The 21,807-nt window shown below is 31.4% G+C and overlaps 1 protein-coding gene across 1 annotated transcript in view; it reads right to left on the reverse strand.

Annotated features, from left to right (window-relative positions):
- Positions 1-2,952: 2,952 nt before the first annotated feature.
- The window catches only part of LOC143913428 (synaptotagmin-10-like), a 68,660-nt gene continuing 49,805 nt past the window's right edge, over positions 2,953-21,807 (reverse strand). Inside the window, exons 8-11 of the mRNA XM_077433243.1 lie at positions 12,379-12,499; positions 4,611-4,782; positions 4,326-4,523; positions 2,953-3,186 (exon numbers count right to left, since the gene is read on the reverse strand). Of these exons, the coding sequence (XP_077289369.1) occupies positions 3,183-3,186; positions 4,326-4,523; positions 4,611-4,782; positions 12,379-12,499 (495 nt within the window). The 3' untranslated portion in view covers positions 2,953-3,182. The remainder of the gene's footprint in view (positions 3,187-4,325; positions 4,524-4,610; positions 4,783-12,378; positions 12,500-21,807) is intronic.

Here is a 21,807-nt window from a genome sequence, read left to right on the forward strand (position 1 = left end):
TATATGTATGTATGTAACACTCGTATTAATGATAAAGGTGTATGCTGTGAAAAATATTGATACGAATATTCAATATTCAAATGTTTTTTTTATATTTATTATTTATTTATTTATTTTTAATACACAAGTATACCACCGTGTCTTCACAGGTCACCCCAATATGACACTGTGGTTTTTATTTTTGTTTCTCGTTGAAAATATTCGAAAAGAAAATTTTTAAATTAAAATTAAAATGATTTGTTGTTTTGTATGATAAAAAATTATTATTATAATATAAAAACTTCACCGTCAAAATGAATCAGTGCCATCTATTGATGCATTCAATAAAAAAAAACACAAAAAGATAAATGTTTTGAATAAAAAGCAGGGATCCGAACCGAAACCGAGCCGAATAACGAAAACCGGGTAAACCGTTATTTTGCCGGAACTAAAACCGAAACCAAACCGATATTTTTTTCGTTTCAGTTCGACTTTTTTTCAGGCCTAAAATTCATACTGCGAGATAATATAAGTAGTTTCAGTAGGAAAATGCTAGAGGATATTTTACTGATCAGAGGATTTTTTTTTATTACCGATATCGGTAATTTCGATATTGTAATCCCTAATTTTAGCTACATCAGAATCCGCCCTTTATTCCTCAGGCACCAGCGGCAAGCTGCACACGTTTAGAAATATTCTCCTTTGACATTTTAATTATGTATATGATCATAATAAGTTATAGCGAAAAGCCGTATAAAGAGAGGTATATACGGTGTGGTGTATTTACATTAACTTGCTAATATTTAAATACAAGAGAACCGAAAACTGGAACTGAACCGATATATTTTTTTTACCGAGTCGGAACGAAAAAAATAACGGTTCGGGTCCCTGATAAAAAGCTAGTAATATTTTTTGACAAGACGGTACTCTACATATGTTCAGTTTTCTTATTTAGATTTATATTCGAATGAATTTGTAGAAATAAAACATTTTTTTATTTATTATTTCGTTACACTTTATTGTATAACAACAATTGATCACCATTTTGCTTTGATTAAATATGCACAACAATTTTTCTGTCTTATATATATATTATAATAATGCCATACAATGATAAATACTTTTCACAATTCAAATTCAAAGTGATATGTAACTAATGAATAATTCACAGACGTGATTTTAGTTTTTACCCATGTATAAATGTTAGGAAATGCACTTTAAATCAATATGATATGATCAAGTTTGAACAATTTAAAACTTTCTCAATAGAGTTACAATAATATGTATGTATGTATAAATAAATTAAAATTTACAAAAATAAAATATGTCATTTATTTTCGCAATCATTGAGGATAGAGAGAGTGTATAAATTCAGTATTTAATAACACCTATTCATGACATATAAAATTTGTTAAAAATAAATTTATTTTTAATTTTAAAGCAGCTTTTATTTGTAGTCTTAAAAGAAGATATTATCCTATGTATTCTAGATCTAATCATGCTACACTTTCATGTCACTATGCTATGACATCCAATTTATATCAATTTAAAGTTGAATATCTTTTATATTTGTTGGGATAAATTATATGATATTTAATATTCAATAACATCAAACACATTTTTAATTATGTATATCTATAAATTTGTGCATTAACACATACATACATATATGTATACGCTTTCATCAAAGGACTGGCTCAAATATAGTTTATTAGGCAAAGACGGAATAGGCAACTAATATTATATAATAATCGTAGCTGTGTGAATTCTATGTAAATCTCCATTAGATATACATACATATAAATAAATTTGTTCAATTTAAAGTGTGACAGGTATACATATGTAGTTCAGAATATTGGCAAGTGTTCGACAATTATATAATATTTTGAACAAGCTTGTACAATAGTATAATGTGCATTCAAATATGAAACATTAAAATCTTTATATATTTACATCTACAATATTCTTACTATCCACATCAATTTTAATTTTCACTCAAGTCTCATGGAGTGTACAAAGTTTGTATATATTTATCATACATATCGTTATACCAAGTTATGTATGTATATGCATTTAGATACAATTTATATATAGCTCAATAAAACGAAATGTTGACATCACAAATATTAATTTGTAATAAGTATGATACAATTACATCATGTTTTTATCTTCACAATTTAAAAGCCGTTTTTTATGTCTGTTGTTTCAGCTAAATTTTGAATACAGTTTAGACTTAACCTATTTTATTATATTGTCCAATCACAAAAAAAATGCTGTTGATTTTAGTTCTGCATACAAATATTAAATACATATGCATATACGTAGGCAAATATAAAAAAGTATATAAAAATCGATGAAAAAAGCAGGAATAATTTGAGTACAAATTTTATTTTTGAAAATAGAGCATATTATCTTATGTTATGATTAAAAAAATAGTTCACATTGTGATATTTAGTAATATTGAGCGAATAATCACAAAATTTTTGCATAGATTTGATTTGTAAGAAACAATGTATTATCTTTGAAGTGTAAAAATATTGATCTCCATTAATAGAATATATGTATGTATGTATATATTTAAGTTTTTTCGAACATTAAATGTTATTTTGATGAATTATTCCATTTTGATTGGATATTTTTTCATATAATATATAACTAGGTCCATTTTATGCTTAATATACATTTATCTTAATTATGTATATATAAAATAGTCAGTTACACATGTTGTATATTTAAACGATTATATCGTAATGTACGTGTGATTAAATGTAAATTCTAAAATTAATCGTAAATTTTTTGATACATCAAGACGAGATATTTTTATTATGAACAATAATTTATTTGAAAATTAATCCACCTGTTCAAAAATTACTTTTTACTTTATCTAGTATATACGATGTATCAATAGATAAAGTTTTTTTAATATCCCATAAGCATAAACAGATTTTTGCGAACAGGTTGGCTTTTTTTTTTAAATTGACATAAATCACAATGAATTTTTCCAATAATCCAGTCCACGATACAGTATACATATATAAAAACTACATCGATATTTATGACATTGACATCGATTGAACATCTCGTAATGTTAAAAATTTTGCCTTGAAGTCGTAGAAATTTCATCTTGACGGCTAGTTAAAACTTTTTCCGGAAAAATGGAAACCATCTTCTTGGATGCAATATCGAAAAACCCTTTAATTCCTTCACCTGAAACAAAAAAAAAAAAAAAAAACAAAAAAAAACGAAAATTTAATATATTTAGAATTTAATATTTTCACAAAAAACAGCTAACACCCAATAAAACGATAAAACTAATGTGAAATAGAGTAGTCATTATAACTAGGACAATAATTAGAACTCAGAAAAATGAGCAGTTGAAACATTTGAGTAGCCATCTCAATAATTAAATTGAGCAACCAAACAAAAATAATACCGAAGCAGAGACTAATCAATGTTTACTAATTCAATCCACTGATTCCAATATGATAATGATTTTTTTGGTTTGCCCTAGCTTATGAAATATGAGCATTAAATATTTTGCAATTTTTACACATTTTTGATTTTTGCATCCTTTACATAGCGAATTTTAAGGGCCAAAAATAATTTTTTTTACACCTTTTTTACGTGATATTGTACATTTATTTCGTAAATCTTTCATTCTACTACGTTTCCTCAATTTGTAAAAAAATCTAAACGTACGAATTCGAGCGGTAAATTATATTAAATCACGTTATGAGATGTTCTCAGCGGGGCATATCATATTATAATTCAGTGGGTCAAACTTAGTAAAGATTGATTAGTCTATGCTCTGGTAACTCAAAAATGTGATTTTTTGCTGCTCAGTGATATTATTGAAAATGTATGTCAACTAATGCTCTGCTTCTGAGCCTAAGCACAGGAAATGAACAAAAAGTTGAAACATCATCTCAAACCAATAGGAGTGGATTACATTTATGTAATAGTTCAAGAAAATATTATATTTATAAGATTTAAAGTGCAAATTTTTATATTTTTGGAAGATGACAACATTTAATGAAGAAGGAAGAACTGAAAGTTTATGTTCTAAAACTTATGATTTATGGACAATTACATCTATTTATGTACATACATATAGATATTCTATCAAATACATGGGTGCGGTAAATAACGTGAGTTTTATATTACAACTGAATGTGCATATGTATGTATTTAATAGCTAAATAAATATTGCGCCAAAAGTATATAAAACAACTATTATTTGGGACAGAACATATGAAGAATAAATGTAGATACTATCAAAAGTAGTGATATGAGTACCTTTATCGCGGTTATGCTACTGTTTGGGGCATGCTTACACTCATCTTTACCTGCCATTGAGACAACTCAAACTCACAGGCTGATCAGAGTTAGATTGTGGTACATTGTTGGGCATACTTTCCGCCAAGGGATACCATTGGGCCACGGGCTTGCGAGGATTGTCCAACATCTCCAACCAATGGTCTCTGCCCACGCCGATGAAGCTGGAACCCATTGCCGTGCAACCCATCAGCTCGTTGGAACCAATTCTGAAAGTGGAAATGAGAAAAAAATAGCGAAACTGTATGAAATATCGTTGGAATGGTATCTATGTAGATTACAATATAAATGTTTACCTGTCGTAGTCGATGACTTTAATGAGTAAGCTCACGTCTTCTACATTTTCAGCGGGTACGTCGAATACGAGAGCCTCATTATAAACGGGACACAGCGTGTTCTTTTTCACCGTTGTTTTCTTCTTTTTCAACCGTTTGCCTTGACATATTAGGTAGACTTTCACATAAGGATCTGTTGGATAGAAAAAATCGATCAATGCGTTGTTAGGATAAAAAAAGGCCAACCATGTTTTTCATAATTAAAGTCTTTAAATATGTCGAGGGTGTATTGCGATAATAATACTTACATGCATAGATATTATAACAGTCAATCGATTAATTTTAGATTTACATGACATGTGTATGTATATTTTCGGCTATGTATGTATGTAATTGAAATTGATTTCCATTCAGTCAAAATAACATTCTGAGCGAATATGAAGGATGAAAATGGTCTATTATTGGATACGCTTCACTAATTGCAATTATGATAGATAACGTCGATTGTGGCTGTGACAAATTATTCTATACATAGGTTGAAAATTTCTGTCACAACATGAATGTAGATAAGTAATATTGTCAGCAGTTTGTCTTTCATGCCTTTGATATTTCGGCAGATGGAGAAAAAGTTATATTCGTACGTAAATAAATAGTAAGACTTCAAATTTAATGAGTTTGTCACAAAACGTTCGTGGAAAGCGGTCAGAATCGTTTCCATAAATTTGAAGCAATTAAAATGCAAATCGTTTGATTTGTTCTCATCCGGGGAATAGCTATGGCTGCTGCGTAAAATTACTTGCGGAAGGGATTTCGTTTTGAATTTCATGCACATTAGAAAATAGTTATTCTCGTTAGATGAAATTCCAGATCAAATATTTGTATTAAAAATATAAATCTACATGTTTTCATACATTACCAAATTATTGCATTTTCAATGAAACTATTATTTTAAGTATCATAACTCATTATTTAAAAAAACAAAAAATATATATTATAAAATGTATTTTTACAATGGTGTCATGACGGAATTGCCTACAAATGAGGGTGGGTAGGTGGCCAATTTGGTAGGAACCACGTTAACAATGAAATCAGATAAATTGACCAACTTCGATAGGAAACGGTCGACCTGGAGCCACGTGTATTTTATACATACATATATTCTATTATATATACGTATACCAGGAAGGCCTAACAGATAAACCCCAAAGCGCCTTCCTGGCAAGACATTTATGAATAAATTTTTATAAAATATTTTGCATTTTTGCAGTATACCAAGCAGAAAATTCGAGATGCTGAATTTTGAAGAAATTGGACAAGGTTGTCAACTTGTTGGAACCGTTTCTTTAGTTTCAAGAAGAGAAAACATATAATAAGAGGAAATAACCACCGAAACTTATGTTTTTTGCAAATATTCTGCCGATTATTGAGCAGATTATTATTATTATAATCGGCAGGTTTGGTTAACTACATATGTACATTGTGAATGAAATGCTGCTGATAAATAACTTCTGAAGCACTTGAGATTTCAGAACTAACTAACAGTGTCATCAACAAGCAATATTTCAGACCAGGTTGTATTTCAACTTTCAACTTTCAATTATCAACATTCATTGATAATATATGCAAACAATTTTAATTTAAAATGAGACCCTCGCATATGTATACATAGGTTGACGATTTGAAACTGAGCACCAGTGAGATTCAACAGGTTCCAATAGAGAGAGGAGGAGAGATGGAAATGGAAATGGAGCGGGATGTGGTTAGGCTAAAGCAATTTCCCCCGTTTAATAGTCGATATCAATTTGAATAAATATGATATAAAATATTTTACGAGCCGCACTTCGATAACGATGAATAATGCATAGGAACTTTTTGCACGTGCTACGCCATCCGGTGGCAAATAATGACCGAAAGAGTTTAATATTGCTCGGGGCAAAAGGGATCGGGTGCCAGAGGTCAACCTGAATAATATAATATATGATAATGGAGAAACGGTGTAGTCAACGAATAAGACCATTCATTTAGCAAAATACAGAGGTGTCCATTCGTGAAACATGGCCCACAGATTACAAACGAGAAACAGGGAAAAATAATTATGGCAAAGCTACGAATGAATCGAACTGCCGGTGAGTCAATTTACCGATGTATGTACATAAATATACGTATGATAAATACTGGATCAGAATAATCATATAGTGAAATGTAATAACAATAGAAGTAAATAATAAAAACGTCATGGCGCTAGGGTTTCAAGTAATATATAAAGTGGTCGTTTGCGAGTTTCTTTTACTCGGCGCGAATTTTCGAGTATTTTCTTCGGAAATTTTAGATGAATCGGAAAGAAATTTAACACGATGAAAAGAATCGTTCGACGTGGTGGAAATCCATTTTGCCGTGTAAACGATATCACGAAACAGAAATGCAGCGTCGACAAATAAATTTCCAATTAAATTTGCAAAGGTTGCAAAGCCGTGGTTGTATTAGTTATATGGAGAATATTTGTTTTTATAATATATTTTGAGAATACTATAAACTGGTAGCATATCGATTACGAGGTTGTAATTTGAATATCATATGTTTTTAGAATTTGAATATAACACTGAGCAGGAAAAAAAATACCGGAGCGGAAACATTAATCTTTACTTTAAAGTTTCACCCATTGAATTCGAATATGACAATGATTTTTGTTGGCTTGCTTTTGTTTCAGAGAAAAAAAAATTCAATTTTTACAGAATTTGGGCTTGGTCTTTAATTCAAAATCCAATATTGCTGTGCCAATAGTGAGTATTGGAATGGATAGTCAGATGTTTTTTCTATTGGTTGTTATTTTTTGTAGATGTCTTTTCTATAGATGTGATTTGTCTCCGATCCGATACTTACTTAAAGAACATGATTTTTTTTGTTGCTCTGTGTAATTTTCAGTCGTAGAGATGTCAAGTTCATTTAAAAAAATAGTATTTCATGTCATGAAATACTATTTTTTTCTAAAATAATGTTTAACTTACATCTTAGAAAGAGGTAAGTTAAACATTATTTTAGTATGAAGACGGGTTTCCTAGATCGAGGTAGAAGTAAATAGTTTGGTGTTGATCCGTAGACGAGTCAGCTCCGAACGAAGCACGGAATGAATTTGCCGAAATACACAGTGTGTACTCTTGAGAGTATTCCAATGATCTCTGTGCTGACACGGAGATCATTGTTCGATGGGTCGAGGTATCTTATTGGATACAGCTTGTTGATACGACGATGCCTTTTTGTCGCGAACGCGTGATCTGGTGATCAGTGCTGGTAGTCAATTGGTCGACGAATACTGATTGTCTAATCTTAAAGTTTTTTATGTTCTTTTTAATTTTTTTCTGAATGCATCACACATATTTTTTTAGAAACATCAACACTTTGTACATATGTAAATACATACACAAATGATTACAAAATTGGCAATTCACGTTTGCCATCAATTTGTTTGAAATAAAAATTAAGTTAGACGGGGGAAAAAACTTTAGATAAGGACGAAAATATTAATTCCGTCATTTGAGGAAAGTACTGAATAAAATAAATACAACTATACAAAAATCTTAAGCTTTCTCGCGCACTGACTATGAAGCGCTTAGCCGGCTAAGATACGGGAAACTTTGTCCGCATTTTTTCCTCACGACAATAATTATTGGGAAAGAAGATCGTGCCTCGAATTTCCAATTAGACCTGAAGTCGGTTTTGAAACGCGTTTTGAATAAAATAGCAGTCGGTAAGAGATTCAGACAGGCCGAAGACGATGAGCCACCCCGCTGAGTAATGACGCACGTGTCTTCCATTACATAAGCGCCATTTTAAAAGCTCACTTCAATACGAAAGCTTTGTATCACTTCAACGATATTCTCGTCTTATAACTACATACTATTACATAATAAAATAGCATGTACATTCGGAAAGAGGCATAGGAAACATTTTGAAAGATTTTCAAAATGATGAAACTGTTTGTATCACAAATATATGGCTCGCATTTTATATTGCTGGGTTTTTTATAAACATGCATACATCACAATCCTGGCATTGTTTGTATACAATTTAATATTACTGCACAACTTCAGGGGTGAATAATGAATTTAAATTAGGAGAGGTGTTTAATATTGCAGGCAGATAATTGAAGATTCACATTACCTTTCACACTACATACATTTACAATTCGATCAATACAGATTTCGTATTATAATATGTACATACATTATAAAACACAATAACAGTGCTTTTCCGAAAATTTTAACCGGTTGGAAGCACAAGACATTGTTTAAAATCGATGATTTTTTGAATTTATCATTCGTTTGACACGACCCAAATTTTTACACTAAGTCTATCGCATTGTACGAAATCCAAAATTTAAACGACTGCCTAGGCTGATACAACAGGTGGAAATATAAACAAATGAAATATTGAAAGGAGGGAGTGTTTAATATTGTAAATTAATAAATTTTTGACAATCTATGTATGTACATACATACAAATTATATCTGTGGCTTGTTTTTATGATCGATACTGGCTTAGAAATATGTATCAGATTTAACCAGTATATAAGAATGTATTCCAAAAATTTGAATACATACGAGCTTCATTTATTTAGCCATGGATGTAGATTTAACTCCATCTAGTAATCATCTTTTTTGTCACTTATATATAATATTGTTGGAGGAGAGATTGAAATCATACGTATGTATGTTATAAATACATACATAGACACATTTAAAGGTTCGTTTATACCAGTACAGTTCAAGTCAGGAAACCTGGCGTTTGTATAACATCGCTAAAATAGGTCAATGGCAAACGCGTGACCGAGAACTGAATATAGGGTGCGTTGCACATTTTGAAAACATTCCCATCGAATGACCTACTTTGTATCTGAGTTCAAGGTCCCAAACAGGAAACCTTGAAAAGATAAATTATTGAACTTGTTTGTTAAACTCAGTTAGTAGTTAAACCTTTGCGATTCTTTGAGGTCCGTTTATATTATCCAGCACTGCACGTCAACAGCTCGGCACAACGCCTTTGTGCCCGGTTTATAAACCCTGCTTAAAAATAAATTTTTGCCGCCTTAGTTGAGAAACCCTGCTTGCGTAAAATTTCAAGGCACAAAGAGTATCAAATAAATTTATTCGCATTTATGAAATTATCATGTAGATATGACCGTGTTTTTGCGCTGAATAGTCCATGCGCTGAATTGTCATCCGCTGAGTTGTCGTTGCGCTGAGTTGTCTGCGCCGAAAGGTCGGTGCTAAGTTGGTTGGCGCTGAGATGTCGGTGCGCCATATATGTATGTATGTATATGTACATATATGAATTAAAAAAACAATGATTTTTTAATTAGAAAATATCTTTTGAATTAGCATTAATTTTAGCATATGGAAATTTATTGAATGCAAGTTGGATAAAATCGATAAAATAATTTTGATGATCGATTTTTTTTATTTTTGTAACCAAGTTCGTTCGTAGATGGTGCTTTACAATTTACCATTTTTAAACATTAAATATTGTACGGTTTGGAATAGAAATTGACGCGACGCGCAACTCACGTGTGAGTCACTGGCTTACAAGGGTATATAAAGGGTAATATATATTATAAAGGTTTTTATTCCCAGAAATGGTTGAATTCTAATGTAACGAATGCCGAAATAACGAAATTTCCAGTAGATTAAATTTTTGCCGTTTGATTATTATAGATATTTGATATAAAAATTTATAAAATGGCTCACGAACATAACCAAAACTATATTTTTTCTAATGTTTGGTTTCTATTAAAAATATAAATGTTTTACTTATTTTATACTACGAGGGAGAAAAAAACGGTGAGCTTAAAGTACATTATATGTATGTACGTAAGCTTTATAGTTGAGATATTTCCGAGCCACAGAGAAAACACAAGCTGTTGTCCCACGCGCGATGAAACATTGAAAATATTTTAGTACTAAAGTATAAAATATAATACATTATGTATATGTAAATGAACAAAATGGATTTATAATAATAAAAATTTATAATAGAATTTAATTCATCACTATCAGAGGAGGTAGCCAAAGTGTTATCGCGTCATTAGGCTAGGTAGAATTTCGGTCGGGAAATTGGATTCGTTTTTCACGAGCGACGACAACAGGTGGCAGCTTGGGAAAACGATGGACCAAGGATGGGCGGGGTTTGTCAAATGATTTATGTGCTTTTCTACAAAACTTTTTTCAGGGACACGTTATTTACAAAGTAAGGTCGTTTCCCTCGAAGAACGCGTGATTATATAGCCTCTGAGAATGACAGGTGGATTATTGGATGTTGGCGATGTTCAAAAAAGCGGTAGGAAATTTTTCAAAAGTAAGTTTCAGAGAATGAACTCTAATAATAGCATTTTACATGTATTGCTACATTTCCATCACACAAATAAAAATAAAAATCGGATGTGACCAACCCATGACTTTATCTATGTATTTGAGGAGTATAAGAAGGTCACAAAACAAAAATCGATAATATACATACACGTTTACACATACTGGTTATGAGAGCATTTTCGATACAACTTGAGCGCAAATGTAGGGAAACTTACACAAGACAAAAGTTCTACTTTCGTTTGTCGGATTTTGTTCAAAATTTTTTTTTACTTAAAATTACTTTAATTAAGTAAAAAAAAAATTATACACATTAAATATCAAGAAAATAAAAATAATTTAAAGGGTCAAAATAAAATATTGAAATATTGTTTTAAAAAAAATACAACTTCCGGTTTACGAATTCTGACTAAAGCCTTATCAGCTCTAAGTTAGTACATAAAGAATACAAATTTAAATTTTTAGCATGATACGTTTAGAGATGTGGAAAGAATAGAGGCCACAACATTTTTGACCTTTCTAAAAGGAAAAAAACCCACTTCCGGTTTATTACGTTTAGTGTTTTTTCATTTTCATCACATTGATCCAAGAATAATAATTGAATTTTTTTGTGAAGAGCACAAATGTTAAACGGGTCGAAAAGTGGAAGAAAAATCGAACAGGAGTACACTGCCACTTCCGGTTGACAGACCCTTACCAAATTTTATACATAACTTGGTATTACATTTAAATTTCTAGATATTTAGTTTAATAAACGAAAAGGTTTTTGAGATAAACATAAAAACCTCAATTTTCTAGACCAAAAGTACTACTTCCGGTAGAGGTAAAAATATTTAAAAATGCATGGGAATTTCCGGAATATAATTAATTTTTCTTTGAAGAAATTGGAAGCCCTTTAAATTTTGAGGCTATATACCTGCTTTTTATTATGGTTTTAAAATAATAAAAATATCGTCGTGTCCAATGAAACCGTTGCAAATTTCTTTTCCGAAATACATATATCCCGTTGAATTTTCAACGAATATAAAACTAGAATATGAAATTACTATATGTATAAGTACATATATCTTATTAAATTTCATAACGTTTATAACTCAATTTAATTTATAAAAAAATATTTTTTTTCGATATAAAAATTTAAAACTTAAAAAAAATCTTAATTTTTTGAAACCGGTGAAAGCCGGCTAATCGGCTTTTTTTTCGGGCGGTTTTTTGGAACCCTTACACACACACACATTTTTTCTAGATCATTAGAACGTTTTGTGATCGATTTTGAAAGTGATCGATTTTGAGTTCGAATCAGTCAAAATCTCGAGTACGAATTTTCGCATGATAAAGTAAAAAATTCTGTGGTGGAAAAAATAATAAAACACGTAGTGTTACTGTTTTACACTACATTGTGCAGTTATAAAAAAATATAAAAAAGTTACCTGACGATCCTGTTATATCCATTGCTTTCAAATTCCTTCCTTTGATGATAGTTAGTGTAAGTCGACCAGCAGTGGGCAAATAGCACAGCGATAGCATAAGTTCACCCAGATGCACTTTTTCCTGAAATACATAAATCATATATCAAACAATGAAAATCAGTAAATTACTTTGAATTAATAAGAAAACTTTTATATTCACTTAAATTTTATCTAATTTACAACTCTTAACCGCCTTTTCACCGTTTATATTATCCAGAAATACCACTTCTATTCATACTATACAGCAGAGCCACGCAACCTTTTGGTATTCGCGGAACACGTTGTTTACGACTCGTAGAGTTGGTCAGCTACGTACATACATATGTACTTTATAGGCAGTCGCTAGCTAGTCCCTACATACATACATATATAGGTGACAAACATCGGTTTTCTCTTTCATACTCAATCTCGTTTGCACGTGTTAGATCAAAATGATTTTTACGCTACTACAAGTTCCGCGGTCACCAGGATGCGATACTCTACTATACGGTAGTGCCCATTTTCGGCAGGTCCATACTTGTTTTAGATGAGTGCAAGGCAAAATTCTCTTACACATACATTACAAAGAGCGACGATATGGTACAATATTGCTTGCGTCGTATCGTCGAGCCAATATTGTCACAATATGACATTTCCGAAAATATTCACATGTGCATGCAACATGTTAGTGCGGGTGCATTCGTTAGTGCGGGTGCATTCGCCACTATGACGTCACGTCATGCGTGAATACTTCCACTGTGGCCAAAGAAAACCAATTTGGCTTGATACGTTTCGGTGATATGTACTGGTTTATAATATGGATAGATCGTTTCAGTTGCTACTGGTACAGATGTCACATACATTTTACGGAACATATGTATGAATTTGTCGATATATAATGTACTTACCCCTTACAGACCTGAACTTTTAATCTTTGAATGAAAAAAGTATTTTTTATAGAATTCTATTAAGTGGGACAACACAGATGAAAATTTTATTTTTTGTCATTTTTTATTTAATTTTTTTATTTGATTTTTTATTTATTTTTTTTATGGCAGCACTGGTAGCATCAGATGAAAAATAATGTTTACAATACGATGTGCAAAAGGTCCCAGTGATAATAAAACGATAAATAACTTTCAAAATCAACGTTCAAATTATTGTACATTGCAATGTGTCTGAAAGGGTTTAAGCATATTTATGTGCAGTTGCCGGCTTGAGCGGTATCACAACAAAACGTTTACACAATGACGACGTCAAAATGATATAGAAAAATTTCAGATGTTCAAAAACGTTTTCTTAGCGAAATAAAAATAGAAAGTATTCGAAAGTTCTTTTGATAGAGTTTGTTATTTATTACATTACATTTCGATTAGGCTGGCTTATCTTTTTTATTTATTAATATGTCAAAATACGTATATAGGTCTTAGTTACTACACGTTTTATTGAATATTTGTACGTTTATTTCGTTAAAAATGTCGTTTTTGACCGTAAAAATGTTTTATGAACGTACATAATGTCGCGCAATTATTTAGTCTGTAGACATTATGTCGTGTTATCATTTTGTCGTAGACGTTGTGTCGTTAGAAGTTTCGTTAGAACTGGATTCAGCTGGGCTGGGATAAACGAAACGTAATATGTAAATAAAATAAATTATGCATTTGAAAAATGAATAATTTAGAGAATATACGGGGTATTGAACTTCATAATTTATTACGGGCTTTTGAGCATGTATACGGTAATCAAGCATATCAAAGTGGTGAAATGTCTATAAATTTTAAATTGTATTGTCTTAGATGTATTCTCAAGGAAAGTTTGTTTCAATTGCGGTCAATTATACAAAGTGTTTCTCGAAAAGGGCTGGGAAAACCTTGTGCGTTCTCAGAAACAAAATTCATTTGTCCTCTAAAGTTACGCTGTTATGACAACCTAAAACCAAACATTTTCCGTTTCGAGAAAATATATAAATTTCTATTGTAACTGAGCTGCGTTTGGAAGCCTTTTCCCAAAGCGACGTAAAGATAAACACGCCTCTGTACACACACGACCCATCTGATAATTGTCCGCTTGCGAGATTGAGCTGACGCGACTTTTCGACGAGGCCAAAATACATACCCAATTGTTATAATATTTTTTTGCGTAATATTTATAGTGTGAGCGAGATGTAATTATGTCGCCCATTCAAACCGACCTAATATAACATTTTATACACGTGGGTGATTTTTGCCTGCGATAGCAGGAAACCGGTATATGTATGTAGTACGTACACTATTTACATATGTATATATTTTTTTAATTTATACCAGGAAGGACGAACAGGTAACCCCAATGCACTTGGCCAGAAACATTGTACATTTGATACAAGCACAGAGACATCTGTGGTCAAATTTGTAAATTTACAGCATTTTATACAATTCAGCAAAATTCGAGATTGGTCAAAACTCAAGATTTGCGAGAAAATAGGTAAGGTTGTCAATTTTTTGGAACCGTTTCAATGAAAATCAGATAAATTGGCAAACACTTTGTTCAAAGTATTATATGCTAATCACTAGTCTATTCTGCTGGTTAATAATGGACGTGCACATTCGCTCTATTGTCGCAGATCTTCCATTAGATCCGTCTTGTTGAAGCGTGTGGAATCTATGGTCGATTTGGGTATCACTTTTGATCCTCAACTCACCTTTCACAACCACATCAAGACAGTCGCTGACGTTTCCTTCCGTCGACTTGGATTTGTCTTGAGATATGCTAGGTTATTCTCCAACCCTTTGTCTTCTCGTTTGATTTTCAATTCGCTTGTGAGAAGTAAGCTAGAGTATAATGCGATTGTGTGGATTCCGCATGAAGCAAATTACTCTCTGATGATTGAGAAATTGCAAAAAGCATTTCTTCGTTTCCTGTATAGGAAAGAATATGGGTAATATATGTACCCATATCTCTACCCTACTCCTTTCATTTTGGGCATGCTTGGGTATAATTCCCTTAAACTTCGGAGAAACTTCTCATTAATTCGTTTCGTTCTTCAGCTCCTACGTGGTAATACGTCATGCCCGTTGTTGCTGGAGCAGTTGGGACTTTATGTCCCTAATAACTATGTGCGTGATAGATATCATCATTTGATGGCTGTACCTCCTGCCTGCAAAGTCTTTTTCGAATGGCTCCTACTCCAAGAGCTATTCGACTTCTTAATGAAATCGTTGCTGCCGAGACTGAATGTGATATTTTCCACCTTAGTGAGCGTAAATTGTCGGATATTACTCTAAATAATTTATCTGGTATTCTGCGCTCATCATTGTTTTCATGATTGATTGTGATTTATGAGTGGAATTTTGATTTACTCTTTTCCATTTGGGCCTCACAGGGATGTTTTGTATTTGCAGTTGGTTCTTATTTATTGGAACTGGCTGTAGGTGCAAGGCATTCCTTATGTTATATTTTATATTTGATATTTTTACGTATCTGCTATTATAATTGCTAATGTTTTTTTATGATTATGTATAAATGTATTTTTGTCTGTGTATATACTTATGTTTATATTTATTTTTCTTTCTCTTTTTTCTTTTAATAAGACATTCCCTTCTTTGTTGTTTTTTTATAATTTGTAATTTTTATTATTATTATTAGTTGTTTGTGTATATATATGTTTTGTTTTTGTTATGTCTAAGTTATTATTTTGTTTCTTTTCTTTTCTGTAATATTTTTGACCATTGTGGCCGCATTAGGAATTCCTGTAATGCTACAATGGTCCAAACTTTAAATAAATAAATATATATTCATTGAGTGTACAATAAAGTTGGATTATTATGATATTTCTAGGTTTTTTTTACTTTAATACATAAAGTGTGCTATATAGTTATTTTATTTATTTACAATTAAATTATATGTACGTCTTAACTTAAAATTAGCATTAATTTAAAATATATGTATAAATACATTAATTTAAAAGTAAGGTTATAAAAATTATATTGAATGTTTGGTTTGAAAATGTTTTCCAATTAAAATTCAAAGACACGGTCAAAAATTCGAATTTGATTCAATTGTTTTTTAATATTTAAAATTGACTTGATGAATGCAATCGGCATTTGTTCGATTTGGGTTTTAAATTATATCAGGTTTCCATTCATTTCAACTGAGCGTCCTGAAATTTGTCTGAAAATAGAAGCAGGGTTTCACCTTCTAGAAAATAGGTCACGGTCCATGGTAGCGGGCTTACCCTTGAACGGGCAAAAACATTCGGTTTTCCCTTTGGCTCGTTGACGTACGAGACGTAGGTCGCTTAACTTTGCCCAAATTGCTTCGCTTCCTCGTAAAAATGTTTCAGATAAAAAAATACATCTCAATTTCGAATTTCTTGTACGGTTACAGAAAACGGCGGTCGTGGGTTTCTAACTGAATTTGGCTAGCACGAAATCGTGCATTCATGTGTACATATTTACGTACACGTGTATGAATATTATATCATTCTTGCATTCGATGTTTAATATTATATACATATGTACATACATACATATGTATGTATAGTATGTAGGTATAAAGTTTATGTGATGTTTTTTCTATAAAATTTCGAACTGGTATACCAATCTGGACTAAATTTATCATTTTATGTACTATTTTGTCTTTAAATGAACAACCTACCCTTAGCTCCATTTTTTTAACATCCTCAAATCACAGCCAAGCAAACTAGAACTATAGCTGGTTTACATATAGTGGAACTATAGTTCTATAGCTATAGCATGTACATTTTTAATAACATAATGATTGTAGCTTTATTTAACAACAACCTGAATTGTAATATATTAGTGTCAAAATGACGAAGTATATGATTGTCAACCGTGAAACTACGAAATGTGACACACGACTACGTTTTAATAAAGACACTATGTAGTTTGAGCTGGTCCTGGGAGTTCCGATACTTGGGCGGGTTGCTGAATGAAAAATCAGACTCTGATGAACAAAATCTCTCAAAAGACAATTCGTGAAGTTCAGGAGAGTGATTTGTAACAGGAACCTTAGCATAAAGGTACGTTCTAGATTATTAAATCGAATGCTTTGTCGATTATTTATACGGAAGTGAATCGTATACCTTAAGTTATTTTCATGTTCTCTTTTGTCCTACAAAGCAAGAGTGCAAAAAAAGATTGATAACAGTGAACCATTTTTTATGCATGAAAGCAACTTCGACGCCGATCTCTAGTGATAACCATGAGAAGAATTGTAGCATTTGAGCTTTGGTGCTATCGAACAGTACTCCGCATCTCCTTGACTGAACGGGTGACAAACGACACTATAAATATGAGATTAAACTTACAAAACTCACATACTTCGCGCATTTCACGAGAAGCCCAAATTTCCGTCTATTGCAGATCATTATGGAGGGAAAAATTGAGGGATGTAACGGAGTAACCTCCGGAGAAGATATTCCACGCCACAAAAAGTCGGGAACAATACCTAAGAAATTTTCCAAAAATCTGGAAGAGGCTGACGCCTGAATCGGACGTCATGAGGAGAATATAAATATGTTGAAAACAGATATAAAAAAAAAAATCGTTTTGTTCTTGTTAAAGTCAGCTATTTAAATAAATAAATCTTTGTCATTAATCAAGTTGTATTGAAAGGTAAGAAAAGTTTTATTGTTTCAGACGTTTTGCAACCTAAAAACAATTTGATTTAGTGTTGTATACATATATATATATATATATATATATATATATATATATATATATATATATATATATATATATATATATATGTATATGTACATATGTAGTTGGCCGTAAAAACTTCGGAACATTTAATCTAAAATACGACAGGTTTCCGCAATCGCCATAAATCTTTTTTGCGAATAATGGACACAAAGTGAAACAATAAGAATGTTTATTTTATGTGCGTACTGTGGGCATACAATATATAGTAAAATTATTTATTTATTCAAATTTATTCACTTTCAATGTATCGAATATGTCACTTACGGCGTAAATTGTACGATCGATTTAATAAACTCACCCCTATGGTATATGTTATATATGATACAAACGCATACATATAATATCCAATGTGAGGCCAAACGCATACTAAATAAATCTGCTACGAAAATTTAATATCCGAACGATTTGGCACGCTAAGTTTCACGCCGTTATTAAGAGGGCTGGACACCAGCGCCTTGTCCATACAAACGTATTACACTTATCCCTTCCTCAATTATGGCACTAGAGAAATTATTTTTAATATGCTATGGATATCCACCATTGGCATGCATCTGTGTTTTATTTTTTTGATTAGTTATTTTTTATAGGAACTAGGAGCCGCCAAACATCTATAAAATCGCCTCTTTTTTACACTCACGAAAATAGTCCAGCGTGCTTATTTAACGGTCGATTTAAAAAAAAAATACGAGCACAGTTGCATAGAAATATCTTTCTCATACCGATGATGAAATTTCTTTTTTAAACTGGTCCAGTTTCGGAGGAGAAAACTGGAGAATACGAAACCTCGATTTTGTCTATTTAAAATACGTATTATCTGGTCGAAGCGCAACTGCCGCATTCACTCAATATATATGTATATTGATATATATTGTCACATTCACTCAATATATATATCGAAGAAAGGAACGGCAACAAAATTAAGGTTTCGGATGTACAGCCCTCTTAAGTTTTTCACAACAAAATATAATATATGAAAATAAACAAATTGTGTGATGTTCCAATTGTGTTCAGTTAAACTGGAACAAATTGTTGGTGCTTCGTGTAAAATACGCTTTTTTGTGTTTCGGGATATAAAGTTGAATTATTTTTAATGTCAATACTTTTATTGGCCTCTCCGTGAAAATTTGCTGCTGATATTTAATTTTTTATGAGTTTTTCGTTAAAAAAGTGAAAATACAACTTGGTTAGAGATAAGAAAATTACCTCGTTGTAAAAAGCTTACTTATGTATTGTTACATACATACCCGCGATATTTTGCTTTGAAGAAAATAACCGTTAAAGTAGGCCAAATGTCACACAAATCTTCTCGACCGCAAGAGAAAGCCTCTGTGGCGAAATTAAATTGTATGTCAACTCACGATTTTTCACGGTGGAAGTTTTTATATTTTTTTAATTCCGCTACAAATTGAAAATAATGATACGTAGATAACTTATAAATTTTCACTTTGGTGTACATATAACGATGTAAAATTCTTTCTCTGATCCGAGTTAATGTGCAAGACTCACTTTTTTAAAGGCCTGCATTGTCGGAATAAGTAACTTCATTTGATTTGGTCGGTAAACTGCTAGATTATTTTATGTTTGTCACAAAATACTTAAAACAACAAGCAACACTGGCCGATCCTTTTTATCAATAGAGTACACTATTAACACTGAATTTTCATAAATGTTACTGACCATTTAATAAAAAAATTCGGATGTGACCAGCCCATGACTTTGTCTATGTATTTGAAGAAAATAAGAAGCATAAAAAACAAAATTCGATAATGAAACATACATATGTACGTATATACACTTTCAATCATACCGGCTATGAGAGCAAGTTCGACCTAAATTAGGCGCAAATGTAGAGAAAATTACACAAGACAAATATTCTACTTCCGGTTGTTGGATTTTTTGTTAATTTTTTTTATATACTATAAATATTATAAATATTAAATTTCAAAGAGATAGAAATAATTTTAAGCATCAAAATAAAATAATGATAATTTAATATCTGTTTAAAATAAAATTAATATTTCCGTATGTCTACTGTACTTCTTATATTAATTTTTATTATTATTGTTTATTATTAATATATATTTTTTTACTTTATTTATTATAATCATTATATTTCTCAAATACACAGTCGCGTGCTGGTCACATTCATTTTTTTTCATTTATTGTACTAATTCCATATTATTGGATTCGCAAATTTGCATTATTTTATTAAATGGACGCTTGGCGTCCAGCACAGTGGCTAGCGGATTTGTTATAGCACAGTAAGGCAAGTGTTAATGAATAAGAATGTAATTTAATAAAAATTAAATGAGTAAAATATACAATCAAGTCCTATTGTTTCAATAGAAAAATTTACACTTTTTTTGTACTAACATACATATACATACATGTAGATATGTTCATATGTATTTATTAACTGGTGAATTTAAGAAAAATAATTTAATGTAAAATAATTTAAGAAAAATAAATAAGTTGAATGCATTATTTGCAATATACAGCTCATACGTATTTAGGTAAAGGAAAACCAAACATCGCAGGCTACATTACGCATATATATGTACATAATTATTATGTATAATACTTACTTATCAATGTAAATATGAGCCGCTATAATTGAAAGTGGCATAAATCCACTTTTCTTCATTTCAAGAAATATCTCGCAAAACATTAAATATAATGTTTACTGCGTTTACCAAATATTGAAAAATACTGGTGGCCTGTAATATGCTTATTCTGCTTTTCCGAGATTCTGGGCATATCGAATTAAAATATGTGGTAAAAATTTGTGAATTAAGTCAAACAAAGAAATAGTGTTTTGGAACTGAAAATTGGACTTCCGCCACTTTTAAATATAACAGCTCATATATTAACATTTGATAGTGTCCAATACATCATAATGGAACACATTCAGCATGACGATCGTGCTGAATACAAACGTTCGTTGTTGCAATTTGGCTGAAAGCTTTGCTTAACGGGGTATAAATCAATACCGAAAACGTATCGAAAATCACATGCCGCAATGTATATTGTATGTTTATTGAATAAATATTTTTCTGGAGATCGCAGGATAGGTTCGGTTACGCATATACATACATATGTATGTACTAAGGCTTCCAAACCCGGGATCCCGGTGTTTTCTGGTACCGTGAATCCCGATACTGAAACTAGTCTGACTACCGGGATTACGGTGCTGGCAGAAATTTATTTTAAAATATTATTTTTACAAAAATAAAATGGAAAAAAACATAAAACAACATTATATAATGAACAATGGTGGGATGAGCAATGACAGTCATAGTCCATTTGTTTGCCACCCGTTTCGACGCCGGCTTGCCGTTAACATATTTTAACTGATTCGAACTCAGAATCGACCATTGATCACGTTTTCGTGATCTAGAAAAAATGGGTGTGTGCTTGTGTTTCTGTGTGAGTGTCTGTATGTTTATTGTGTGTCAGTGTATTTTGGGGATTTTTTGAACACCGTTCATCCTATCGAAGTGAAACTAAGTATTGAAATGGTACCACCTATAGGTGTCCTCTTTTTACTTTATCTATGTACGTAGTAACAATAGATGAAGTTTTGTGATCATGCGAAAATTCGAACTCGAGATTTTGACTGATTCGAACTCAGAATCGATCACTGATCACGTTTTCATGATCTAGAAAAAATGTGTGTGTGTGTGTGTGTGTGTTACTGTGTGTGTGT

The sequence above is a fragment of the Arctopsyche grandis genome, chromosome 1 (genome assembly GCF_051622035.1).
Source record: "Arctopsyche grandis isolate Sample6627 chromosome 1, ASM5162203v2, whole genome shotgun sequence".
In the NCBI taxonomy this organism is placed as follows: domain Eukaryota; kingdom Metazoa; phylum Arthropoda; class Insecta; order Trichoptera; family Hydropsychidae; genus Arctopsyche; species Arctopsyche grandis.